Source organism: Microcebus murinus, chromosome 10, assembly GCF_040939455.1.
Source record: "Microcebus murinus isolate Inina chromosome 10, M.murinus_Inina_mat1.0, whole genome shotgun sequence".
In the NCBI taxonomy this organism is placed as follows: domain Eukaryota; kingdom Metazoa; phylum Chordata; class Mammalia; order Primates; family Cheirogaleidae; genus Microcebus; species Microcebus murinus.
In genome coordinates this window covers 35,243,625-35,271,478 of record NC_134113.1, presented here as the reverse complement: position 1 = coordinate 35,271,478, position 27,854 = coordinate 35,243,625, and the positions used below count along the sequence as shown (strand labels likewise).

The 27,854-nt window shown below is 34.4% G+C and overlaps 2 protein-coding genes across 4 annotated transcripts in view; one reads left to right on the top strand and one right to left on the bottom strand.

Moving 5' to 3' along the window:
• Positions 1–412: 412 nt before the first annotated feature.
• On the bottom strand, positions 413–13,896 carry CCDC59 (coiled-coil domain containing 59). The gene is made up of 4 exons (XM_012749539.3): positions 13,605–13,896; positions 12,265–12,577; positions 8,786–8,885; positions 413–6,461 (listed from the first exon to the last, which is right to left on the bottom strand). Exons 1-4 carry the CDS (start codon positions 13,756–13,758, stop codon positions 6,300–6,302), a joined length of 729 nt encoding a protein of 242 aa, XP_012604993.2. The 5' UTR covers positions 13,759–13,896; the 3' UTR covers positions 413–6,299.
• A 5-nt stretch (positions 13,897–13,901) lies between these two features.
• The window catches only part of METTL25 (methyltransferase like 25), an 82,411-nt gene continuing 68,458 nt past the window's right edge, over positions 13,902–27,854 (top strand). For 2 of the 3 annotated variants that reach the window (XM_076007131.1, XM_012749533.2), the window contains exons 1-5: positions 13,930–14,197; positions 19,996–20,160; positions 21,113–21,219; positions 23,709–24,308; positions 27,474–27,621. In XM_076007131.1, the coding sequence (XP_075863246.1) occupies positions 13,930–14,197; positions 19,996–20,160; positions 21,113–21,219; positions 23,709–24,308; positions 27,474–27,621 (1,288 nt within the window). Of the gene's footprint in view, positions 14,198–19,995; positions 20,161–21,112; positions 21,220–23,708; positions 24,309–27,473; positions 27,622–27,854 lie in introns of all 3 variants that reach the window. The other variant, XM_012749536.2, reaches the window with a different exon arrangement.

The following is a 27,854-nucleotide window of genomic DNA, read 5'->3' as shown; positions in this document are numbered from 1 at the left end:
ATGACTGTACAGTAGGTGCAAACCATAGAGTTAGTGAAAAGCAAACACCATAGCGGCAGAAGCTTCTACCAGTTTGGCAGCTGTTGCCACCTCTTGCAAACATGAATATTAGGCCTTAGTTACCAAGCCAAGAGATATGCTAACTAAGGCAACAAACAGGCTTCTGGTGAGTTAATTCTCCCAATGCATCATTTTATTTTTCTTGAACAAAAGAAAGAAGGTTTTGACATGATTAAAAATAAAGTAGGAGGTTGTTGAAGACAGTAATTAAAAGAGGAGAAAGCTTTTTCTACTTTTGCATCCCATGAGAGAGGTTCAGGAACTGTCTTAGTAAGCTCATGAGACGATGGAGCAATTAAACAAACAAACAAAAAAAGGTATTTATTGCTTGCAATAACCAGGAAACCCAAAAAACTTTTCATTGTCTTTTATTTTAGAGCTTTATTAAAATGGAATTATCTCTGTTACAGTGCACAGAACACTCCCATGTGCTGATAGATCATGACTCAAATAATTTGTTCAGTTTCTTCACAAAATCACGACTTTTCTTTCAATTCCTTATGTCTCTTTTTAGCTTATCTTGAAAGGAGATATATGGAGTCTTCTTGTGAACTACTTAGATCAAGAGGGCACAGCAATAAATCATCTACATACTGTAGGAGAATGAACCCTTAAAGAAAAATAAAATTATTTTGTTTAGATTGAAAAAAAAAATAAGAAGGAGTATATACTACAGTAGGCCCCCCTTAGCCACAGGGGATATGTTTCAAGATCCCTAGTGGATGCCTAAGACCGTGGATAGTACTGAACTTCATTTATGTTTTTTCAATCTGATAACCAAGATGGCTACTAAGTGACTAATGGGCAGTAACAGGTGCACACTACTTGGATACTCTGGACAAAGAGGTGATTCACATCCCAGGCAGGACAAAACAAGATGGTATGAGATTTCATCACACTACTCAGAACAGCACACAATTTAAAACTTATGAATTATTAATTTCTGGGATTTTTTATTTAATATTTTAAGATTGCTGTTGACTATGGGTAAATGAAACTGGAAAGCAAAACTGAGGGTAAGGGAAACTATGTTATAATCATCCACATATGTTGTTAATTTTCCACAAAATAGCAAACAAATATTAACTGTCTTTATCTACATGTCTACTCAAGAAAGCTGCACATAAATATACCACTATGAAATATTTACTTCTTCAGCAATTAGAGGACAGGACACTTTCATATGGGGCACTACCAGGAATCTAGGAATCACAATTTTATTGCTTACTCTGCGTTCTTGAACAAATGGTAGCCTTTTCTGATAGGCTTCTCAACTGGCTATATGGGAGTATTGCAAGAACTGAGATATAATCATCCTTGTGTTTACAAAGACTCAATAACTGGTTTTATTTCTGAAATTTTTTTGGGTTTGTGTGGATATTAGAATGACCTCGGTGGGAGTTTATGAGGATTCACTTAAACCTCAGTAGGTCAATTTCAAATATTCTGCTCATGTCAGTAGAATCTTTAGCCCCAAAAGTATAAGAAACCTGATCTAACAGCACATCAGGAAAGGCCACTACATGCACTGGAAATACTATAATTTGGGTTATTTTAATGTAGTGCCTTCTGGAAGACATTTAATTTCATATTGCTGTAAGTCTCAGTAAGTTAGCTGGAGCAAAGGCTCACAACTGAAATTGGTAAAAATAACGAGAATGGTAAGATAATAGGTTATCAGTGTTTGCTGGAGACACTCTTCCCAGTTATTTCATTGGTACTCTGAAGAACAGTTTGGGATTAAGTGGTAAGATGTTAGGTAGAAAAACAGCATGTGTATCCACTAGGATTTGGAAGACCTACCCTGCAAATAGATATAATATAGGAGATACAATGGGATACTACTGAGGTCCTTGGAGGGGTGTCATTGTTGGACCCCTAATAAACTACTTTCTCAGTTTTAGCAGGAAGCCACTTTTCCAGTGCCTAATCTCTTTATAGATGTTATATTTCCTAAAAAGTTAAATATCCACCTACCTTGGGACTCAACCATTCCACTTCTAGGTATTTATTCAAGAGAAATTAAAGCATATGCCCATAAAAGACATATACAAAAATGCTCATAGTAGTTTATTTGTAAGAGCCAAAAACTGGAAACAACCCAAATGACAATCAACAGGTGAATGGATAAACAGATTGTTGGTATATCCATACAACAGAATACTCAGCAATAAAAAGGAGCAAGCAGTTGATAAATGCAATAACATGGGTGAATCTACAAATAATTATGTTGACTAAAAGAAGCCAAAAAACAGTGCACAGTATATAATTCCAATTTTATAAAATATTTTAAAAAGCAGACTATATAGTGACAGACATCAGAGGCTGCCTCTGCCACTATCTGCTGGCTCTTTTGGAGAGCCACTGGGATGATCAGTTACAAAGGGTTCTGAGGAAACTTTTGGAGGTGATAGTGATGAGTAGGTGACTGCAGTGATGGTTTCACAAGTGTATGCATGTGTCAAAACTCACCAAATTGTACATTTTAAATATGTCCAATAATACCACACTGAATCTGTTTATAAATCTGAGTTTCACCAGGCCCATAAGGTGTACATTTCCACCGTAGGGCTCTCTATCAACTCTGGATGACGCAATCAAGTGGTCTCAGTGGGAATTATCCAAATACATAAAGACCACTCATCGTTAAAATGCCTGCAAAATGTCAGTGTCCCACATTTTAGTATAAATCTTCCCCTATGCAAATTCCTAGGAAGAAAATTAAGTCCATATATCAAGTTACCTTTCAAGTTAATGTCCCAAGACTAAAAAATCAAAACCCAGAATCAAATTCCTTGCTGTCATAAGGTAAAAGTCTAACTAAAGTCCTTCCCAGATTCTTATTTCATTCACTCACAGCCAGAAATTTTCTTAATGCCTCAGTGGATTCCTTCAGCAACTGCAGCCTGGGTGTCTTTTTTTGGGATACAACTCATGCAACACCTCAAAAGTTAAGTGAATTCAACATCAAGTCTATGGTGTGTCTCAATTTACAAAAGGTCTAGAGTTAATAAATCAGCCAAGATAATCACAGCACTTGGTTCACACCCAGCAAATTTAAATGGCAGTTATCCTGAACAAAATTATGCTTCCAGAATCCAGTAGTTGTGATTATCAAAGACAATATATAGCAGAAACTCTATAATAGAAACCCACGGATCTGCAGGAAGGAGGATAACTGGTGACAGCCTTAGCTTCAGCAGCGTTCTAGTCACATGACCTGCATACATAAACTAAATGGGAAGAACTTGGAATCAAGAGGGCAAATTTATCACCATGCATCTACCATGGCACACCATTATCTTACTCTTTCAGAGAATGGCATTTGAAACACTGATGCCCTCTTACAAAGTACAGAATATGCAGAGATGCAGTCTCAATCACCAGTTCTCCTTTGACCTGGTTCTTATCCTTCTCATCTAGTATGTTCAAAATCTCTAGATTCAACTTTTTCTTTTACACTGTGTTTCAATGACTGTCATGAACAATTTAGACCTTGAGATTCTACAGAACTCTGTATCCCATACATTTGCCTTGACGTTTAAAAGTAGCAAATACTGATATAGTCATTGATGTCTAGTATAGGTATTAATATTCTTTTTCTCCATTAAATTCTTACCTCAAATGAGATTGCTTTCCAATGGCTTAGCAGCACTTGACAAGCCTGTTACTCACACATGCATATTTAAGATAGGTCAAGGTCACCATGCAGCAGCCTGCACATACCAGCATCATTGTTGATGCCAGCATAGCCAGTCACCCGTTAATTCTCACCTTGGGTTGACATCTGCTGAGGCCGCCTAGGAGACCAGCATTTGGGTGAGCCCTACTTCCACATTCTATGCCTTTGTTGAAACCTATGTGTCTCCACCACCCCAGTTCCACACTGCTTCTTTGTGGAGGCCTGCACACCTCTGCTATTAAAACCCAGTATTGCACCCTGCCTCTATAGAAATTACCAATTTCCCGTGGACAAAGCTACCCTAAGTTTCAGGTCAAAATCTCATGTGCCTTAAGGCTTAAAGTCTCGTGCCTAAACTGAAGCAATTAAAAGCCTACTGCACACTTACAAAAATCAAATTAAAGGCCCTAACAAAAGGCTCTACAAACTACTGAGATTGAACTCCCTGCATATATATTAAAGTCTGAAGCCTGAAACCATCAGCTCTGGCCACACCAAAGCCTTTCCGCTTACATAATGTGCTCCCTCAAATTTTATTCCTGTTTTATTTCTTAATGAACTGACACATGCAGCACAAATTTTTAGATACATTCCCTAAAACACTGGCCTCTCCCCTGCTGTGTCCATCGCCTTCCACCATTCATCAAAAAAGCCTGTTCTTTACAATTTACAGTGTGAGAACAGCAAGCAAGAGTACATGCACTCTGCTGGAAACCCAGGTCTTCCTCTCAAACTTAACATTTGGATGTCACTCTACTTCTCTTGGGCAGAATAAGTGGCACAGGTAGTTAAGAAGACCATGAGGCTGATGGTGCCCCCTCCATATGGAAGGAAACAAATGAGTTATCCCCCATACATAACGATAATATACATGTTTTTGTAACTAATTTTTAGATATTTAAATATCTAAACTTCCTTCTCTTTGTAATTTTCCTCATGCTATCTTCACCTCTAATCTTAGCCTTGAAGGCTTTTCTTACATGCTATTTTACCCATGAAACTTTCTCTGATTTCTTCTACAAAATCTCTTTCTTCTCTGAGGCCCTAGTCCGATGCTTTGTAAAGTGCAGTATAAGGACCAACCACAACAGAATCACTGGGGTTGCCTGTTAGAATTTCCATTACTGAGCCCATCTACATTATCCAAATCTATGGGAACAGGGAGCTAATATGTGCATTTTAAGAAGCTCCCTGGGTGACTCTTTGTTGCATTAAAGTCTGGACCTTTTGTTTTATATATGACTGTCACCAATTATTTTTTGCCCTCTTATGTCATTATTTGTCATTTACTCCCCTGTAAAAATCTTGATTTTTTTTTTAAAGAATAACTCCTTAACATGAATCTTTCACACAGTAGCTGCTTAATAAGAGTTAAAATATACTTAACTAATTTTCACTCCTTTCTCAAAAAGATTAGATCTCCTTCCATGTTAAGGAGATAACGCATGATAGAAGCATGATAAAGCATGTCATGATAAAGCATCTAGAAGCACAGACATAAAATCATTATGAAATAATTTATTGAAATATTTACTGTGCATCATGATGTATTGTCTTTGCCAATATAGCAAAATTTAGACATTCTGGGCTGCTTATTTTAAATGCAATATAGTGTATTACAAAATTCCAAGTGTTGTTTTTCTATGCAATAAAGAATACATTCAAGCTAGGTATGGTGGCACATACCTGTAGCCCCAGCTACTCAGGAAGCTGAGACAGGATTATTTGAGACTACGAGTTAAAGGCCAGCCTGGGCAAGAGAGTGAGACCAATCTCCTAAAAAAAAAAAAGTAAGTTCAGTGTTCCCTAAGCACTTTCTATTGAACTTTTGCCTTAATTGCAAGGCAGGAGAAACAATTATTTCAGTAGTTTCCCTCAGCTCACAGAGTATCAACAGGGATGACACAGTGACAATGTTCTTACAGTGTAGGGTCCCACAGGATCTCAAAATCTTAATTCTGGCTGTGACACTGCTGAGTTTCCATCATCATTTAAAACATCTTACACGAACAAGCTATGTACTTCCATTTAAGGGAATGTTTATAAATATCAGATTCTCTGAGTTCATAAGCTAACTTGCTTTACAAAGAACACCCTGTTATACTGTGAAGGCAGAAGGTTATTTCAGCACCCAAATATCTGAAAGGTCTATCTGCCTGTAACATGTACTTAATTTTAAATAAATAAATAGATAATCCAAGGGGAGTCTTTGCCTCCTTTATCATTAAAATGAATTTCAAAAGCATATAGCTGATTATTAAATTGAAATTTTTCACTGAAATACTTCATTAGAAGCTCTGCTCCCTTATTTTGAAAACATTCTTCAGGACAACCTTCCTTCAGAGGCAAACAAATAAGAAACACGTCATATTATGTAGAGTATATATAGAAAAGTTTCTTTTATAAGAACAAAAATATTTAGACATTTTATATTAGTAGAGTTCAGCAATATAGTTTATGTTGACAAATCAAATTCATTGTTAGGATGTACCTATTACACATACAAAAGAAGTCAAAGGGCAGCAGGTATGTTAACCTCTGAGGAAAAAAATATGATTCAATTTTTTTCTTGTATTTTTTGAAGAAGATATTCCATCTGTAAATTCAAGTTTGGTTGGCCCTTTTTAGTCTTTTTACTCAATATTTTGAACACTTCCATTTTCTTCTTTTTGTAGCGCCTTTGAGCTTCTTCTCTCTCTTGTTTTCTCCTCTCAAATTCCTGAAATATTAACAAATGTAGCTTTCATTAGTAACAAACAGTAGATATAGTTTAGAAATTGTTTTGAAATAGCTATCACCATGCAAATACTCTTAAGATTTGTCTCTTATATTTTGCAAAATGTGAATTCTTTCCCACAATTGAAACAGCGTATCCTCTTTGCCTTCACACTATAATGATACATGTTCTAACAGAGAATAATGTAAAGTTATTAAAGTTTTAATCATTTGTATGCAAATAAAACTAGACTGCAAAAGAGAAAATAAATATATATATATAAAATGATGTTATTTGATTAAATTCATTGCAGAGGCAGAAGGGCTTTTAGAGATTATCTATTTTTCCACATAACACTAAAAACATCATTTCTAGAAATCTATATCTGATATTCTTTTTAATTTTCCATCTGACTAATTTATAGGTTTAATTCAAAAAACACTTGATAACTATTTACTATATATGGACAAAGCATTCTGCCAGGCATTATGATTTTGAGCATTTAACAACTATCATGCTCATTTGATTTGCTAAGATAAACACTCAAGTTTGAGTATAAGGAAAAATAACTCAAAGTTAAATATAGACCTGAAAAGCGCTACTTGAAAGGTACGACAATATCCTTACTAAATTACGTATAAAAGTGAAACAGAAGTTCTTAAATAATGTAATACGTGTACTGTCTTTCAATTCTTGTAACACATAGACTCAAAATGACACAGCCTTACACAGCATGGTAACTTATAATTTAAAAAGTGCTTTCGTACATACTTCATATACATCATATGTGAAATTATAGCATGTTCCATTCTTTTCAAACTTTTTACACTAGGTTATGTTTATTTTACACATGAGGAGCTGATGCTCAGTGCTATTGAAAGTGACTTGCTCAAGATCCTGAGTAACTGGTACAGCTGAGTCTCGTATCTATCTAGATGTTTTGAATTCGAAATCTCTTCAATTTTCCATGATGCTATGCTGCATCACTTAAAATTATATTCTCAAATGGCACAGTATCTTATTATTTATTTTAAAAAATGCATAACAATCTGTGAATTTAGCTATATGGAGTCAAGTTTACCCCGAAGAAGTTTCTCTAAACAAAGTAAAAAAAAAAAAAAAAAATGTAATATCCTTAGCATCAGTTATAGGTCCTTATTTAACTACTACTCTTCACAATTTTGATTTCTCATGCGTAATGGTGTTGGCTTTTATAGTAACATTTCAAATTTGTAAGTTCTAAGAAACTATTAATTTTAATGATCACAAAGCCCTAGTTCTATAGATAGGAAATTTTTTTGTTCTACTCATTTGGAAAAAGTCTAATTCTAGTCTATAATTCTGATCTTCTGAATGATAATAGAGTGGCAACATTTTGCTAAGTTAAGCTAGTGGTTTTTTTATTAAATAGACAAGACCAACTCTATGGTAAAAATTTTCTTTTAGCACCTCTCCTCTGGCTTTTACATGCCTCAGTGTAAGATCATGAAAATCATCTGTATTTTTCTTAGGTCAGTGGTTTCCAAATTTTATTATACATAACAATCTCTTGAGGCATGTGTTAAAAGTACAAGTTCCTTGACCATACTCTAAAGAATATTGTCCCTGATGCTCATATTATTAACCTATGAGCACAATGTTTAAAATCCTATTCTTTACCTACCGTGTTTCCCCAAAAATAAGACCTACCCATAGAATAAACTCTAGCAGGATTTCTAAGCATTTGCACAATATAAGCCCTACCCCGAAAATAAGACCTAATGATGAGCGTGGCTATGCAGCATATCTGCACAACCCATGCATTTTGTCTCGGAGCGGTAAAGATGACAAGCAGGTTACACGGATAAGAGCTGCTCATTTAATGAGAGCTCTATTGCTCGACATGAGAGATTGGGGCCAATTGTTCTAAATGAAATAGAGTCACAAGAAATTCAGGATGGAATTCAGGGTTTGGAGAGTTATGATCATGTTCCAGAAGACGACTTAACTATATTTGAATAAATGTAGATTGTTGTACCATACTTAAAAAAAAATAACACATTCCCTGAAAATAAGCCCTAGGGTGTCTTCTTGAGGAAAAATAAATATAAGACCCTGTCTTATTTTCAGGGAAACATGGTACTAGCATTGCCTGAGATAAAATGAACAAATCAAGGATTTTGAACATAATGCAATTCTCCCCCTCTGTTCAGACCATTCATTTATTCAACAAATATTTACAGAGCTAATACTATGTGACCAACAATAAGAAGCAGAGTAGGCATATACATTTAGGAGAAATAAGAAAAAATATAGCTAAATATTTTTAAAGTATTAATAGAACTTACTTGTTTCTTAGCAGCACGCTTAGCTTGTACCTTTTCATATTCTTCTTGTGCTTTTTGATTTGATGTTTTCTTTTTATTTTGCTTTGGAACGTTAAAGGACCTTTATACAATAAATTAAGACAAATAAGTCACAAGGATTAAAATGATTTAATCAAAATTATGGTGCAATTATGTTAAATATAGCACTTACACAGTAAGACGTCATAAAGTAAATTAACTGAGGGGTGGAGAAAAAAGAGGGAAAATAATAATAAAATGTCCAAATAAGATACTAAAAACAGTTGTAGCTTTTAAGATTATAGATTAACTAAAAGGTGATAAATGGAGATTCTCAGAGAATTACTTCAATGAGTGAATAGACAGGAAGATTTAAAGGTCCTAAAATGTTAAAAAATAAAACAAAAAAGAAACCACTCTATGAATGATAGAAATAAAAGATTGAAAGATTAAACTGAAGAATTATTATAGAAATTATGAGCGTTCATGAATTTTAATCTCAGTGTTCTTTGACTACCTTGTCACTATTCCATTTCATCTGCTGTAGTCGTGAGTCACCACACCTTGGACCTTAGTCCCCATTTAGAACTGTTCTAGCTTGAAGTACTTCTCACATCTCTGAAGATGTTCCTCTTGGCAAGGCTAATCCAATCATTTAGGATTTCATCTATTTCCTCAGGATACCTGATTCAATAATAACCTTTTCTCTTTTCATTATATTCATTCCATAACCATAATATATTTTAGTAGCTCCTTTCTCAAAGTAAACAAATGCATAAATTACCCATTTTTAGATTATATGTCCCCTCTAACTACAAATCTTGTTCCCCAACCTCTCAGTCAAGTTTCTAGAAAGAACAGTGAATTAATTGTCACTTCTCATGCACTCCTTAGTAACTTTTTTTGTGTCTGATGTCTGTTCTCATCACTCCAATCAAGGTGTCCATGTCAACACAGTGATGACCTTGTAGTCAAATATCATGATCAGTGGAGACTTTTCAGTATCTTTTAACTGTCTACTCACTATTTTTGAAAATTTCACTCCCTTAGGTTGGGTGATATTCTTCTCTCCTGATCCTTTCTGATTGCTCCTTCTTAGTCTGTCATGCTAGAGCCTCTGTCTTCCTCATTCCAAGTTTTTCCCCTAAGGTACAGGTGCTTCCCTTCTTAGTCTCCATACTCTCTGTCTTTGGGCAGACAGATTCATGACCAGGGCTTCAAATGCCACATTTATGTATGGCTGAAAGCTTAATCAAGGTTTCTACTGAAATTTTTTTCTCCAAAGTCACCAGTGATTGCCTAGTCCACAAATCCAAAGACTCGTTCTCAGTTGTTTTCCTTGAACTCTATAGTACAATAGTGTTCCCCTTATCCATAGTTTCACTTTCCATGGTTTTAGTTACCTGCAGTCAGGTATAGTCTGAAAAATACTAAATAGAAAAATTCCAGAACCAAATAATTCATGAGTTTTAAATCATGTACCACCCTGGGTAACATGATGAAATCTTGTGCTGTCCCACCTGGGATGTTAATCATCTCTTTGTCCAGCACATCCAATCTGTATATGCTACCCTCCCGTTAGTCACTTAGTAGTCGCCGCATTGGCTGTCACAGTATTGCACTGCGATGTTCAAGTAACCCTTATTTTACTTAATAATGGCCCCAAAGCACAAGAGTAATGATGCTGATAATTCAGTTAAGACAAAAAGATGCCATAAAATGTTTTAAGTGAAAAGATAAAAGCTCTCTACTTAAGAAAAAATTTGTATGCTGAGATTGCCAAGATTTACAGTAAGAACAATTCTTCCATCCATAAAATTATGTGAGTTTTGCTGTCATACTTCAAACTGCAAAAGTTATGGCCATGGTGCATGATTTAATATGGAAAAAGCATTAAATTTGTGATTAGAAGACATCAACATAAATGTGTTCCAACTGATGACAATTGAATCTGGTACTATTCAAGGTTTCAGGCATACTGGGGGTACTTGGAACATATCCCCTGTGAATAATGAGGGACCATTGTATTTGATTATCAACTACCCTTCTTCTCACAACTTTCCTCTGTGGACTTAGTTGTCAACTGTATTTCCCTCTTTATCTAGTTTTGAGACGTTTCCTTAATTTCTCCAATGATAAATTTTTCCTGTTTTCACCTCAAAATAAAAAGCAATATTTAAAAATGATTTTTTACCTTCTCTTGTCTCACGATTTAATCCTCCTTCACTTCAATCATCACTGGGAATGACTCAAATCTACATTGCTAGTGCTCAACTTTTCCCTGTGCATTACACTCATTATTTAATAATATCATGCACAAGCCTACTGAAAACACTGAACTTTTAGTGTCTCTGCCTTTATTTTCAACTATGTTTTCCCTGGGGTCCTTTTACTAGCTCACTACTTTAAAAGATAAAATTTTAGTGAAATAAAAAATTAAAGTCCCAAGTAACACCTGGCTTCTTTTCAGTTTAGATCTTAGCATGTTTTTTACTTGAAGTATGTGCAGTAACAGTTTTATAAGATAGCTCTTAAAAAACCAAAGTGTTATGGAGCTATGCGCCACCCACCCCCTTTTCTTTTTGGAGACAGGGTCTCGATCTGTCACCCAGTCTGGAGTGCAGTGGTTTGATCACAGCTCACTGCAACCTCAATTTCCTGGGCTCAAGAGAACCTTCTGCCTCAGCCTCCTGAGTAGCTGGGACTACCGGCACGTGCCACCACTTCTGGCAAATTTTTCTACTTTTTGTAGAGAAGGGGTCTCACCCTTGCTCAAGTTTCCTTCAAACTCCTGGCCTGAAGCAATCCTCCTGCCTCAGGGCCTCCCAAAGTCCATTTGTTTTTTAATTACAACCCATTTCCAGTCTTCTGCAGAAAATCCAGATTAATAATAAGAGTAGCAGCAGCAGCTACCACTCATAAGCACTAATGAAGTATCTTACACCTTCTTAAGTGTCTCATATTTAATTCACTTAGTCTTTACAACAATGTCATAAAACACTTAGGGAACACCACAGTTTATGGGAATGATCCATTCTGTTCTTGTGCAACATGGTGGCTCTGAAGTACACACTTATTACAGTATTATTGTTCCCATTAGAGAAAAGGGTGCTGGGGCAGCAACACGTCATGTCTGGCTCTAGAACTCAAGCTATTAATGGCCAGACTTATAAACTTCTCAAAAATTATTTAAAAAAAAAATATAATAAAAGTAGTTAGCCATGGTCCATGCAAATTACATGTACTTGAGAAGCAGAAATCCAAGTCCCATATCTCTTAATTCCTATTCCATTACTTTTTCAATTAAGCTAAACTAGCCTACATTGGTTATTGAAGCTAAAAATAAAGTCTCGATGAAAATATGTTCACCTAATTACACTGACTTATAAAATACATTAAATGAGAAAAATTCCAATTCCTAAATAAATTGTCCTATAATGCCTTTCATAAAATAAAGAATTTCAAAAGAAGAAAATACATACTTTACTGTCTTGCTACATTGTTTTTCTGGCTGAGGCTGGTCAAAGCTATACTGGTCTTCAGACAAACACTGGTCAATGCTATGCTGTTCGTCAGGCAAAGTTTGGTCAACTTGCTCTTCTGACAAACGCTGGTCAACTTTTCTTTGTTGCTTCCTGAGTCTTTCCTCTTCAGCTAAGTATAGATGTTTCAGATGATCTGGGTATCGATCTTTGAATTGGGATTCCTGAGATATTTGAACCTTCTTTTTCCTCCATAGCAATTTCTTGTAATTTTGCTGAATCTTCAGTTTCCTCCGAAATGCAAAGCCTTGTCCTACATTGAGGAATATTAAGTCAAAATTACTTTCACAGAAAATAAGTTGAGTGAAAAATGAAGTCGTTAATTAGGAATGAAAATCTTTTTACATCATCATGTACAAAATCTTTTTACATCATTTTACAGCATTTCCAACGCTGGGATTTTTTTATGTTTTGCTTTAAAAGATTATTCCAAGCAACAAATTTGAGTTGATAGATTGAAAAGCAAGTCGACCCTTTGCAAAACTACCAGGCTAACATTAGTCGTGCAGATCATCTCAAAGAACAATCATGCAAATAAGAATCTTAAAGAAAAACTGACTAGTTGAGTGTTGCACAACCTGAGATTTACAACTGTACCCACAAATCAAAACAAATTCCTTCATTCATCTAAAAACGCTTAATCAGGTTCTTCAAAAAAATTTAAAGATAGAAAAACACGTTATTTTATGTTGGAGAAACTTATATATACAATTGATTTTTCGAAAATACTTCAGCGTAAAAGAAGATGGTGTATGACTTCTTGAACAGCAATTATCACAAGGCTGAACTTATTCAACATTTATATTATACATTCCATATGCGATCTGAGGAACTTTACAGACAAAAAGAAAAACATAAACTGGAACGAAGACGAGGAAGAACGAGTATTTGTAATCAGCAAAGCTTTGGGGCAGTGTGTTTCTGACATTGTCCTCTCTATCCTTTACCGTAGTACAGGCGCAGATACAGATAATAATACATTCAGAGGACCAGTAGACACTCTCTGCTTACAGTGTCACAGGAAAAATACAGAGAAAAAGAGTTCTGATGAAATAATGGGGCTAAGGCAGGGAAGACGTTTAAAACTTTAAAGCTAGCAACGCTGCCCTGTCTTCATCTAGAGCTCTGCGAAACCCACAGCATCAGTGAACTTAGGACTGGTTTCTTCTACCCCAAGTAGGACCCAGTCTGTTTCCGAAACCCTTCTTCGGAGCTCCGGCGGAACACGTACACTGGGAATTGGCAAGCTTGGACCTATAAATGGCTGCTTTTTTACATACCTTCCCGTACGCTCCCCACGAAGGCTTGAGAATAGTTAGGCCGCCATATCCTCTGTTTCACATTCTTATTCCTGAATGCGACCGAAGAACCCCCTTCGCCACGTGTCCCCAAACCCCCGTTCCGCTGCCACTGTGCTAGCTTCACCGGCGCCATTTCCGCAGACCAATTCCGTCGCCAGAAAAATCACAACAGACGCTCCCAAAATACGTCATCAAACTCAAGCAATCGATCGCCTCAACTCGGACCTCTACTTATCTGGCCTGTGCTACTTTGGGTCGCGCTGTTGCCGCACAGCCATGTTTGCGCCACCTACAGCCCCGGAGGATGAGCGTCATGGCTGCTCCTGGCCCTCTCCCCGTGACCCCGGAACTGCCCACGCTGCGTGCCAAGTTGCAGGGACTGCTGCGGTTCTTGAGGGACGCCTTGTCCATTTCCAATGCACATACGGTAAACTTCTACACAGAGTCCGTGTGGGAGGAGCTGGTCGACTTGCCCCCGGAGACCGTGCTGACAGCGCTGAGGAGGTCGGTGGCGGAGGCAGAAGCCCGGCCTTCCGAGTCGCGCCCCCTAGTGGAAGCAGAGAAGGGATCAGGTGAATGGCGGGCAAGCGGGCGGGGCGAGGCCGAGGAGCAGGTCCGGGCCTGAGAAGCGTGCCCCCTGGTGGAGGCGCGCCGGAACTGAGGGAGCGGCGGGGCCACCCGAGGCGGGGCGGGGAGGCACGTCCGGAGACCTGGAGCGTACATGATAAATAAAGCACTGTGTCTCATAGATGAGTCATAAGTGGTAACAGATCAGCTTTATTCAGGTTCAATTTTATCTTATGAATAGTAAGCACTCCTGAATTGTTTATTTTTATCAAGTTTATTTTTTATTTAACAAATCAATTTCTAAATTTGTTTCTTTGTATATTTTTGTTTTCCCTCAGATTAAACTATGAAAGGGATCTGTTAGAGTTAAAATACTGTGGTTAAATTTTTCTATTTTTACATTTAATTTCATTTTTATAAATAACATAGTTAAATGTGAACATGCTTTTGGAATGGTTAAATGTGCTTTATACATTCAATGTGATGTTAATATTGGTACAGTAAGGACATGCATGTCAATTTCTTGTTAATTGTATCTTATTTTTTTCAAGAGCATGGTTTGCATATTTAAATAGTATTTTTTTTCATTTAATGTGCAACTGTAGATTAAGCTAGAATAGCTTAAGCAAAAACTTTTCTAGTAGCTAATTGGATGATATAAAATTCTTTTAAGAGTATATTTTCTTTTTTCTTTCCTTGGTACATTATAAAATTATGTATAGACTCAAACATTAATAAAACTTATCTCACCTTTAATTTTCAAAGTTCAGTAAGACCGACTAACTTTTGGTTAAGCTGTATTAAACAATTATCAAAGAGGGAAGCCAAAAGTTAATTGTTGTTACAGCCAAAGCCTTAAAATGTTTGACTAAATTTGTATTGAATAAAAGTAAATTTCCATTTTAGAAAACAAATTCAATTCAACCAATACTTATTGAGGATAGTGCTGTGGGAGTTTTATCGATAAGGAAAAAAATTAACTGTGATGCTATCGCAGTATCATTGATGAGCATTAATAGGGTTTGAATTACAGCAGTGATAGGGGAAGGAGGTTCCAAAGGAGAGACACTTTTACATCAGGATTGATGGGTAAGGCTGGGCATGTGGATTGAGGGCACAAGAAGCACTTAAGATAATGTAAAGTGCACTGGGTGAGTGATAGGCTATTAAACATGATAGAAAATAGAAAAGGGAAAGGTTTCTTTAAGTTCAATTTTGAACCTTTTGAATTGAAGACATCTGTGGGACATTCATGTAGCAATGAATACAAAATATTTCTGTCTTTGTGAAGATTATTATTAAGAGGGCACTGTTGATTTATTCTTGAATTACTGGACCATGGAACGGATCTAAGACTGTGATAATTACAGTAGTGACCTTTCCCCTAACCCCTGTAACACAGTTAAATCTCAAAATTTAGCACATAATTACATTTTTATCTTATATCTCATTCTAAATCACTCTTTTCTTTTTTCTTTTTCTTTTTCCTTTATTTATTTATTTATTTCAGGATATTATGAGTGTAAAAACATTTTGGTTACATCTAAATCACTCTTGTTTCATCCTGAGATTACAAACATTTGAGTTGAGATGAGGTTTTATGTCTAACAGGTTCAGCAATCCTACTGAAGTCATAGTGATTACTACCTTCACAGAGTTTTAGGAGATTTTGTTTCTCCCTGTGTATGTAGTTGATGATGCTACAGTAGTAAGTGTATTGAAAGATTGTTGTCCTTCATTCATGCTGTGTGCAATGTATTATTGCTTTACAGCTTGGCATGAAGCAATAGGGTTATTTTGTTTCTAGATATTGACCACAATAAAATCTTGTAGAAATATTTTGTTTCCTTTCCAAAGACTTATTCATTATTTTATATATTACTTTTTAATTTCTTGAAACCTTTTAAGATTACTTCTGATGGAAAGGGAGGTGTTGAGGGGAGTGAAGAAAGTAGAAGAATTAAAAAAATAAAGTGAATGTGAAATGCCTTAAGATGCTACCATGTAGTGACCTCTGCTAGAGGAAATTCTTGCTGGACTTGGTTTTGATGGTCAAATCTGCCTACTGCTTTTCTTTATTGCTGTTTTGCCTGATTTTCTTTATTGTCCACTGTTCTTACTACTGTGACATGATAATGGAATGTGGGAATTAAGAGCTAGTTATGAAGTTAAACTGCCTTGGTTCACCTGCCCTGCTACCTAGTGTTTGTGCAAACTTGGATACATTACAGATTCCCTAAGTCTCAGTTTTTCCTCTGTAAATGGGGATAAGAGCACTGTGTAACTAGCTTATAAAACTATCATAGGAAAGGTAAAGTGTGTTAGCAGTAATAGAGATGAGTTATTGTAAACCCTGACAGTACTCTCTTCCTGAAAGTTCTGTGTAACATTCAAGTATGATAACAATTATTTTTGAAATTTTATTTTTATTTATTAATTGTAAATATATACTCATTGTTTTTATTTTTGAAATTTTATTATGCATTTTTCTACCTTAATATTTTCATAATCTAACGTGTGTATGTATATATATATATATATATATATATATATATATATATATATAACTTTTCTATCTTTTCTTGCACATTCAAACAACAAACAAATAAAATGAGCTTAAAGATATCCTGGTCTCACATTTATAGAAAATAACCTCCCTTGCCTTTTTCTTCCCCTTCCTCCCTGATGTCCAATTAACCTGTTGTATAAGGAGCTGTCTTATAATCTATCTCATAAGAAACCTCTGTGGAATAGTGCTATGGGGTGCATAAAAAAGTAAGACTGTAAGTAATGACTACAAGTAAAGCATATAAGAAAGCAGAATTGGAACTTCCAGTAGAGGGAGATATGAGCCAAATAATCAAGTCACACAATATGCAGGTGTAGACAGCAATTCTGAAAAGAAAACTTTCCCTATGTTAAAAATTTTAATAATTAAATAAAAGTTAAGTAGCATGGTTTCTATTTTGCTAGTTGCCAAATCCAAACTGATTATACAACTACCTAGACAAGCACTATGAGGACTATTAACACCATTATCATTGCCCCCTAATTTTCTCACATATTGTTTCAGAAATTGAAGTAAAACTAGATCATCAACACATTTCTTTCTCTCTCTCTCTCTCCCTCCCTCCCTCACTCTCCCAATCTCTAAAAAAGCAAGTAATGCAAGTTGTAGTCTTGGTCACTCAAAAACAGTATAGCAGCTATATTTCTGTGAATCAAAACTTTTTTTCAGAGTTCTAGACTGTGGTGAACTAGTGTTAGCCCTAAATAACATAAACTATTGGACTGAATCAGAACACCATTCTTTTAAAAAAAGTAATCATTGTTGAAATGATAACATTGCAATTTAGACCTTCAAATTAATGAAGTTACTAGAAGGCCTATGATTGAAAACAAATTAACAGCATTTAATTCAAGTTGGATTGGAATTTTTTCAAGTATTTTCAGTAGGATAGTTAAGTTGATTTGAATCTTACTTTTCCAACAGAAACATCACATTTCTTTCTGTTGGCAACATTGTCCAATAACTGGCTATTATGATGGTCCCTCTGCACTTTGAGATTTAGTACTCTTATTCTATCACACTCTAAAAAATTGCTGCCTTGGAACCTGGGGATGTTGAGACTGCCCTTAAACCTGAGAGTCTCACTTAATAGTTGACTGAGTTTTCCCTTTTGTAACATGCCTAAATATTCTGAGCAGATTTTATTACTTTGGCTGGGTTAGTAAATTCAGTTTGTAAAATGTCCACAGAACTTCATATAATACACAAAATGTATCTTAAATAAATTCACTCTAGCAATTTTGTAATTTAAATTTCTATTTAGTTGATTCAGAAGTGGAAGTTGCACATCTCTTACAATTTTATTCTTAATAATGAATTTGGTAAACATACCCCTAACTTAATAGATATTAGCTTTAAAAATATATTAGTTTAAATGTGTATTTTTTTTTGTTTTAGAATTCTGCACACCTTCATTAGTTGTCTAGCTTTCAAGTTTTGTCAAGTAGTATCATTATTCTTTTGTTTAAGTATATTTTTATAGCAAAAGTAACTATGGAGGAGCAGCTATGCAAGAGAAGACTTCATACCATATAGTATGGGGGTTTTTTGTTTGTTTTTTGTTTTTTTTTTGGTAGAATCAAAATTGGTCCCTGGATTGCACTGTGCTTTTGTAGTTGAATGTTTTACATGCTTCATTTAACCACTGGATGTGTTTGTTTGAATTATTAAAAATATTAATAATTTTTAGTGAATGGACTTAACTGTCCAAAGAGTTTCTTTGAACCACTGCAGTCAAATTGGAATGCCTTCTTTTAACCCTCCTAAATAAATTAGCATACCTTAAAAATGGCAATAGAAAAATAAGATTGAGCAAATCTATAGTGTGGCTATGTGTATCCATCAGAATAGGCAGGGTTACGCTGCAGTAATAAGCCTAACAACTCAACTAACTGAAAGCAGTGAAGTTTGCTGTTATATATGCTGTATGTCCATTGTAGTTTGAGAGCAATGCTATCCTTGTTGCAGTCACTCAGGGACTCAGGCTGAAGAAAGTTCTATCTTGACACATGATTCTTCAATTACAGAGCTGGAGAAAAAAAGAATAGTGAATCTTCTGATACTCTTAAAACTTTTGCCTGAAAATGGTACAGTTCACCTTGGCAAGATGTAGCCACACCTGAGTTCAACACTGTGTGTGATCCTCTTACAGTGAAGGGCACTGGATATTCACAGTTTACTATTTTATTTATTTATTTATTTATTTGAGACAGAGTCTCACTTTGTTGCCCAGGCTACAGTGAGTGCCGTGGCGTCAGCCTAGCTCACAGCAACCTCAAACTCCTAGGCTCAAGCAATCCTACTGCCTCAGCCTCCCGAGTAGCTGGGACCACAGGCATGTGCCACCATGCCCGGCTAATTTTTTCTATATATATTAGTAAGCCAATTAATTTATTTCTGTTTATAGTAGAGATGGGGTCTCGCTCTTGCTCAGGCTGGTTTCGAACTCCTGACCTTGAGCAATCCGCCCCACTCTGCCTCCCAGAGTGCTGGGATTACAGGCGTGAGCCACTGAGCCCGGCCAATTACACTATTTTAAATTCATGAGCATTTGGCATATTGACAGTTACTATACTAAACTTATAGAATGTCTGGTCTAAAACTGAACATGGTAAGAACATGAGCTGTTTTCACTAGATCATAACCTGATTAGTTTTAGCACTGATATTGATAGTTCATTGAGTGCATGCACATACCACACACAACATCCCACCCTCTGCCAAGTCTTATGGTCCAAATGATACAGGAACAGCTTTATAGTAACTTTTATGCCACTAGAGATATTACTGTTGTTCCACATGCAGTGTGGACAGGGAATTACAGTGTTGCATGGGCTGATCACCTTTAAATGCACAGTTGTGGGTCACCCAGTACTGTTCACAATTTAAAACTTTATTACTGTTCAGATTTTAATCTTTCTTTTTTCTTTCTTTCTTTTTTTTTGTTTTTTTTTTTTGGTTATTGGAACCAAAAAAAAAGGCCTAATTTTAATTTTAATTTGGAGTTTAAATATATAATTGTATAAAATATTGAGAGAAAATTTGCTGCTACAAATAGCTAATTATTTAAATAGTAAATATTAATGGAACCATTAGAGATATTGCCAAATTTCATACCAAAATGAAAATATTTAAAATTCAGTGCTGTTCATTTATTGCTTTTTAATATCATACAAATTAACTATTAGTTATTTAATTATGACTAAAGACTCTTTTTTAACCTGACTTCTTTTAGGTACGACTGATTTTCCCAAAATATTTTGTGAAACTTCTCAGAAGCTGGTGAATGTGGAAGCATTTGCTTGGGTTGCAAAATATTATTCCATACAAAACTTGGAAATATGTACTCCTTTTGAGCAGCTGCTTGCAGCCCTTCTAGGAAACCAAAAACAGAGAACTGGTATGTGTATTTGTGTGTGTGTATGTATGTAGATGCTTAGAAGCAATATATTGTTCATATATGAATATCTTTCCAAAATATCCTTAATTTATTGTTAGACCTTATATAATATGGGCTGACAAATAGCTTATGCCTAGAAAAGTAGATTTTTCTCTTATACTACATTAAACAGTGACTGAGAGATCTCTACATTTTTTCCTACATTAACTCCTGGCAACCTGTACTTAAGATAGTTCCTGCCCTTCAAACACAGTAGGCTACTATAAATTACAAAATCCTTACGTTTATTTTTGTTATAGTATGCTAGTGTTCTCCATGGCCTGTGCTTTGGGAGGAAGGTAGGAAGAGTAGAAGGGTAGTTGGGCTTGTGGGGGAGAAACATGAGTGTCAAAGAGTAATGATGGTACAAATTTGATTTGATTTAAGCTTTTTTAAATGTAAATTTAAATAATTTGGTTAGTAACTACTGTATTAGACAGCACAGGTAGTGAAATGACTCTTCAAGTTTTTTTGCTCATTTTTCTGTTGGGTGGCCTTTTTCTTATTGATTTGTAGGAATTTGTTTTTTTTTTAATTCTTAAATATAAGTTTTATATAGATATGTGTATTGGAAATACCTTCCCCCAATGTGTGGCTTGCCTTTTTGCTCTCTTAACGTTGTCTTTGATGAAAAAAAATTCTTTTGTAGTCCAGTTTATTAGTCTTTTCCTTTATAGTTAATTGCTTACTGTGCTAAGGAAAATTTTTTAATTATAATGTTCTATGAATCTTTTCATTCTATTAGTTCAAATTTGATGGTTAACAGTTAAGATAATAGAGATGTATCATCCAGACACAATAGAATCTCTATATTATTTTCATGCTTAATTTAAAAAAACATGGACATCAACTGATACTTTATATTAAATTTTGCTTCATTTATGGCAGTATTTTAATTTTTATTTTTATTCAGGTGAAACTGTGAAGCCAATTGAGTTTATGAATGTGAAAAAATCTCATGAAGTTCAGGCAATGTCAGAGCTGATCAGCAGCATTGCTGCTTACTATGGAATAAAGCAAGTAAGAATATTTTCCCTATATTTTTAGGTGTTAAAACTATTGCCATTCGCTGGGTGCGGTGGCTCACGCCTGTAATCCTAGCACTCTGGGAGGCCAAGGGGGGGCGAATTGCTCAAGGTCAGGAGTTCGAAACCAGCCTGAGCAAGAGCGAGACCCCCATCTCTACTATAAATAGAAAGAAATTAATTGGCCAACTAATATATATAGAAAAAATTAGCCAGGCATGGTGGCACATGCCTGTAGTCCCAGCTACTTGGGAGGCTGAGGCAGTAGGATTGCTTGAGCCTAGGAGTTTGAGGTTGCTGTGAGCTGGGCTGACGCCACAGCACTCACTGTAGCCTGGGCAACAAAGTGAGACTCTGTCTCAAAAAAAAAATGGCTATTTTTTGGTATCTTGCAAATTCCATTTTTTCCTATCATTATCTAGTCTTTAAAATGTTGTTAAATAATAACATCAGATCCTTTAAACATCAGATCCTTTAAATGTCAGATTTTTTAAACATATATTTTCATTTCCCAGTACACTATAATTATAACAAATTTATAATCAAAAGACATGACTGTTAATGTTTTGCCACAAATTACTCTTTTTGGAGTGGATGGAAGTTAAGGGTAATTCTCTTTGATATGTTGTCATTCCAAGTTGAGGCAGCATTATGAAGATGACACTTTGCAAAACTGTTGGTTGCTAGATGTTTTCAGTATATTGGTTCCAAAGCTGTGTTCTGGGTCACCTGCCTCACTATAGTAACCCAAAGTAATTATGTTTTTAGGGCTTGGATTCTTTCAAAGTATATGACTCATGATACATTCCTATTATGAAAAATAGCTTTTATGAAAGGTAGTGATATCTGAAAATAAAATTAATGATTGTCCACATTGGCTTATAAAAATAGTAAGTTATTTTTCTTATCTCTGGCTTATAAAAATAGCAAGTTATTTTTCTTCTCCCTACAAGATCTGTGGGGATAATGGGAAATTTTCCCTTTTGTAATTTTTTTTTAGTTATTAGAATCTTTTTAGTAGATTCACCCAGAGTTGTGGAGAGTTTGAGGATGATTAGAAAACTGATAACTTGCAGATCTCTAGGGTAGGGGCTAGAGACAAGAGAGAAGATAATACTAGTTTTCAATCTTTTCTCCAGAGTATCATACTTAAGCAGTATCTATCAGTATCAGTAACAGGCTCACAATTGCAGTGATACTCAGCTGGAGTAGAAGGGGCAAGTACCCCACCTCTACCCCCACCCAGACCTTCCCCCATGGTGCCATATCAGAATCTTAGGGGCAAGTACTGTTTCTGAATATTTGTCAGGTGCCTGCCAATATCCATTAAGAGTAATAATGATGGGAATAGATTCCAGAGGAATGCATCGTTTATTTAGAGGTAAAAGAGGTGTAACAAACTCAATCAGTTTAGGCATCAAATTAATAACAGCAATTCCACTGGAGGAACAGAGCCCTGAGGAGAGAAAATTCAGATAATAGGTAGTCAACTAAGTTGAGTAGAGGTTCTGTGCATGGATGGTATTAATCCAGTCACAAAGTGGAAGAATGTGATAAAGATCCAGTTCTTAAAGGAAGTCTGGTCTGAATGAGGCAGAGTGACAGAGACCATAAGAACTGGACTCAAATTTTATATAGAATCTAAGACCAAAACCCATTCATTTAGTTTGGGAAAACAATGCAGAAGCAGGGAAATATAGAAGTGGCACAAAGAATAAATGTATGCTTTGTGAAAGGGATTTCAGGTAGTATTCCTGTGGCCTTAATTTTACAGATTTTTCATTATAAATATTACTGTGTAAAATACATTTAGTTATCAAATATTATTATTGAATCCTAACCTATTTCTAGCCAATATATAAAATTATTCCATAATCCCAACTTTATTGAGCTATAAATGAACTCATGTTAATTGAACAGTTGGAGTTGTGTTAGTGTGTGTGTGTGTGTGTGTGTGTGTGTGTGTGTATGCTTATGTAACCTCCACAATCAAGATATTTTATAATGTGCTATCTACATTTCTTCCCTTTGGGTTTTCTCTGACTGCTAAAGCAAGTTGTTCTTTGCTAATTGTTCTTTGCTACTATATTGTATATGTTGATGGTTCATTGTTAATTTACATTGACATTGTACCCTGACACATTGCTAAATTCACTTACTGTTAGCTTTTTTGTACATTCTTCAGGTTTTTCTGGAGACACAATCATGTCATCTATGAATAAAGACACTTCTTTCCTTATGTTGTTTATGTCTTTTACTTCTTTTCCTTGACTTATTATGTTGTCTAGAACCTCTAGACAAATGTTGAATAAAAATGATCAGAGTGGTTGGTTTTTAATAAGAATCAAAAAATTAAAATTAAAACATAATAGGTTGTGTAAATTATACAGCTCATTTGTTTCCTTGCTTTTAAAATAAATCTAGAATGCTTTCTGTTATCATCTGATTAAAATCATTTAGTTCATTCTGTTTTTCTTACTTTAGGTAATTGACTTGGGTTCCGGTAAAGGCTACTTAAGCTCCTTTTTATCCTTGAAGTATGGATTAAAAGTTTATGGAATTGATTCCTCAAATACCAATACTCATGGAGCTAAGGAAAGAAACAGAAAACTGAAGAAACATTGGAAACTCTGTCATGCTCAGGCAAGATCAGATGTCAATGGACTGACATTAAAAATGAAAAAAGAAAGGAAAGTGCAAAATGAAATTAAATATAAAACAAAGATCCAGGAAGAATGTAACAATAGTCTTGCAAAGCAAGAAAAGATGTCTACCTCAGAGTTTTTGCCAGATTTTTCAGGCTCTGTAATTTCCACCAACAGAAAACAAATGGAAAACCTATATTCTCAACCACATCAAGAAGAAAATTTGTGTTTTGAAAACACCTTTTCTCTTATAGACCTTTTCTCTATTAATGCTGTTGAGTCTACTTCTTCATTGCAAATACCCAACAGGGAGATGTCTGAAACCCATAAAGAGAGAAGAAAAATGACATCAAAGTCAAGTGAATCAAATATATATTCACCTTTAACCTCTTTTATCACTGCTGATTCAGAACTACATGACATTATTAAAGATCTAGAGGTGATTTTACTTTTGAATTACTTAATTTGATTTATAAAAATGCTCTAAGACATTGAATTTAATTTTAATCATAGCTTAAATAAGATGTGTATCTTATTTGATCACATTAATTTAAAGACCAAGAAAATAAAATCATAAGCATGCTTTTCATTACTCCTACAGCTATTAAAATCTGACAAGAGCACATTCCAGAATAATCTCTATTCATTTTGAGCCTCCTAAATCAAACAGAAGTACTAGCAGACAAGCTATAGTGAGCTAAGTTCTCATTTTGCAATTTAGGAATTAAATTAAATTAATTACAATTAATTCCAATCCAAGAAAACTTTTTTTTTTTTTTTTGTAACAAGGAAACAAATTTATTGATTTTAAAAGACAAGACACCATTTTGTTTTGAAAAACACAAGAAAGCTAGCCTGAGTTCAAGTCTGAAATATTCAGAAAAATCCTACTAATATCTTTAGTATGTTCCAGTCATTTGTTTAAACAACACACTAAAAGTTAATATATATTTTTATAATTATAAAAGTTCCCCAGTTATTGTACAGTACACAATACAAATCGCCCACAAACTATTATTTAGCTCCTGCCAATTTTGAGAGGACATGATATACTAAAAGATTTAGCATTTCTCACAAAAATCACATCAGGAAATACGTATTTACAAAATCAAATACATTATACAAAAAACCATCACATGTTATTCGGTAAAGATGTTTTTAAATAATTAAAAAGTTTATTCAACTGTAGTCCAAAAACTGGAAAAGAACATTACATTATCTCACACATACAATCTCTACAAAAGTTGCTTACCTCATTTACATAATATATTCAGTCATTGTAAAATAAATGTTCAAATATCTCCTAGTGTTACTATATTTCTGTGCTTGTGGGACTGAATAATGTAATCTGCCACTTACTAAGTGAAATTTAAATGATGGCACTTAAAAAAAAATACAGTATCTTAAAAAAACACAATGAAAGAAGTTTTACCTAGAAGGTACGAAAGCCCTGAGTGATAGTGGAATTACTGATTGGTAAGCACTACAATTAGTATTTTTGAACAAATGATTGCCTTGTTTTAACCTGCTAAATACAATTTTAAATGATCTAACAAAGGAGGTATTGAATTTTATTAGTTTAAAAAGCATCTTTTGTACCAAAGCAAATTTTTTTCTCTACTCATCTCCATCATCAATTTGGACCTATGGTAGTGACCAATGTGTTGGTTACAGAAACTTTAAGTGAGTGCCTTGAGAAAACTTGGAAATTTGTGCCTGAGGTGGTAAACTTTTAATTAGGTTAATTGTAGTGCTTACCAAGAAAACTTTTTAATTTAAATTTAAAGTAAAGAGGTATCTAGAGCAAAGTTGTGTCTACAATTAGATTTGGTAACCAAATTTGCAATTATCAAGAGTAGCTTCAAAGTATTCTTCACGGCTTGAACTTTTTAAAAATTTTAAGTATGTCAATTTATGTAGTAAAGGACAGTAAATCTTAAAGTCTACATTGTATGTTAAAGCAGTATTGTAAAGGAGCTTCTAGAGAACACTTGGCCAAATTCATTGTCTCAGAAAAAGATAGCTTTTGGAGTTGTGTTATTCTACCCTTCCTATATTTTTTAAGAAGTTCTTCCCCAAAGAACTGAATAAACAAAAGATACCATAGTTCTTTGTAAATTTAACATTGTTTGAATAGTGTTTTGCCATTTTTAAAATGGGAATTTTTTTCCATGAAGTGGGAAGTGTGAAAAAAAAAATTAATAAAATGGAAATTTTTTTCCAGATATTTTTAGATTTAGGAAAACTGGTTAGTCCTTATTAATTGTTTTTCTTATATATGAAATCAGTAATTAGATTATTCTGAACTTTTTTTAGGGTTAAATCCAATTACTTTAACTTAACTTTTAAAAATATAAAACCTTAGTGTATATTGTTATTTTTTAATTTTCTCAAACTTCCATTGAAAGTATATAATCAAAACTATATGCAAATTCATTACCATCTAAAATAAGATAAAGATGGAAAAATGTTTCTTGTGTCCTATAGTGAACCAGCACTTTAATAACCGGAATAAACCAATACCTCCTATTCCTGTTTCTACCCTTACCCAATACTTAAATATGTTACTGTTAGGATAATATGATAATTACACATTTTTGTCTCCTAGCTTGTATGTGCTAATATTATCAAGTAATCCTATATGATGAATACAATAAAGAATGAGATTTGAATGTCCTTAGAGTTAACTTTAGGAAGAGCTAAACTAAGCTTAAAGAGAGAAATTTATACCCTCTGTGCATATATGCATTTGTACCCATTGTTTATTTGTGTGCAGTGTGTACATTTAAATTAGTCTTTGGTTAATTAGAATAAACATTTCATAGGAGAATTTTTGTATAATATTTATGTTATAAAATTTAGAATGAAAATTTTCATATTGAATCTTTCTTTAATATAATTGATACAGTGAATAAGCTAAGCTTTCTGGTGTCAGAAATGCCAACTTTACACCAATTATATTTATTTTTTATAACAATTTTATAAGATATTTGATGGACAATCTGTGAAGAAGTGAAATCAACAAAAAAAATTGACTAGTATGGTCAAAGTGTAATATAAATGTGTCTCAAATTACAGGTTTATCTTAGTAATGCATGCTGCATTTGATTAGTCTAATCTTTACTTTGCCTAGTTGTTAAGCAAATATTAGTTGTAAAAGAAATCAAAGAAAATACAAATGGATAAATAACTGAAAATACTGAAAAAAACTCAAAAGTGATAAGAGAGCACATTTTTCCTATAAAGGAAATATTCATTATGAAAATAAAAAAACATAATACTTTCTAGGTAGAGTTTAATAATTATAAAAGGCTTTATATATTTTAATAGGCATTTAAATTCTTCTCCTGATGCCTGGTATGATATCCTAGCTACTCAAGAGGCTGAAGTAGGATGATTGCTTGAGTCCAGAAGTTTGAGGGTATAGTACATATGATCCTACAAATAGCCACTGCGTTCCAGCCTGGACACATAGTGAGACCTTGATTCTAACAACAACAACAAAATTAAATTTAAAAATTAAAAAAAATAAAATCTTCACCTGGGTTGTTTTTTAATCTACCTTTTAATTGTCAAAGTTCACTTTTTCTTCTTGTCTTTAAAGGATTGTTTGATGGTGGGTCTACACACTTGTGGTGATCTTGCTCCAAATACTCTGCGAATATTTACTTCCAAGTCTGAAATCAAGGGAGTTTGCAGTGTGGGTTGTTGCTACCACCTCTTATCTGAAGAGTTTGAAAACCAAACTAAAGGTACAAAGTAACCCTGTAGGTCATAATTTTTACTTATTTGATCATAATGGCTGTTTTCTATTTCTCCTCTGTTTTTTGGCCATTATTATGATTTGAATTAACACTTAGGATAGCATCTGATTTTCTTGCAATTTTAATATTACAATGTATTCTATGTATTTTATTATAGTTTCTTTGGTCATACAATGGTCTTAATGAGTGCTGAAAAATTTGCAAATATTTAAAAATTTTAT

Excerpts from the sequence above, each read along its gene's own strand:
- CCDC59 (XM_012749539.3), bottom strand. The coding sequence starts at position 13,758 with ATGGCGCCGGTGAAGCTAGCACAGTGGCAGCGGAACGGGGGTTTGGGG. Across the intron at positions 8,886-12,264 it reads CAATGTAGCAAGACAGTAAA|GTCCTTTAACGTTCCAAAGC; the intron begins GTATGTATTTTC and ends TATTGTATAAAG. Across the intron at positions 6,462-8,785 it reads AGCGTGCTGCTAAGAAACAA|GAATTTGAGAGGAGAAAACA; the intron begins GTAAGTTCTATT and ends TTAATATTTCAG.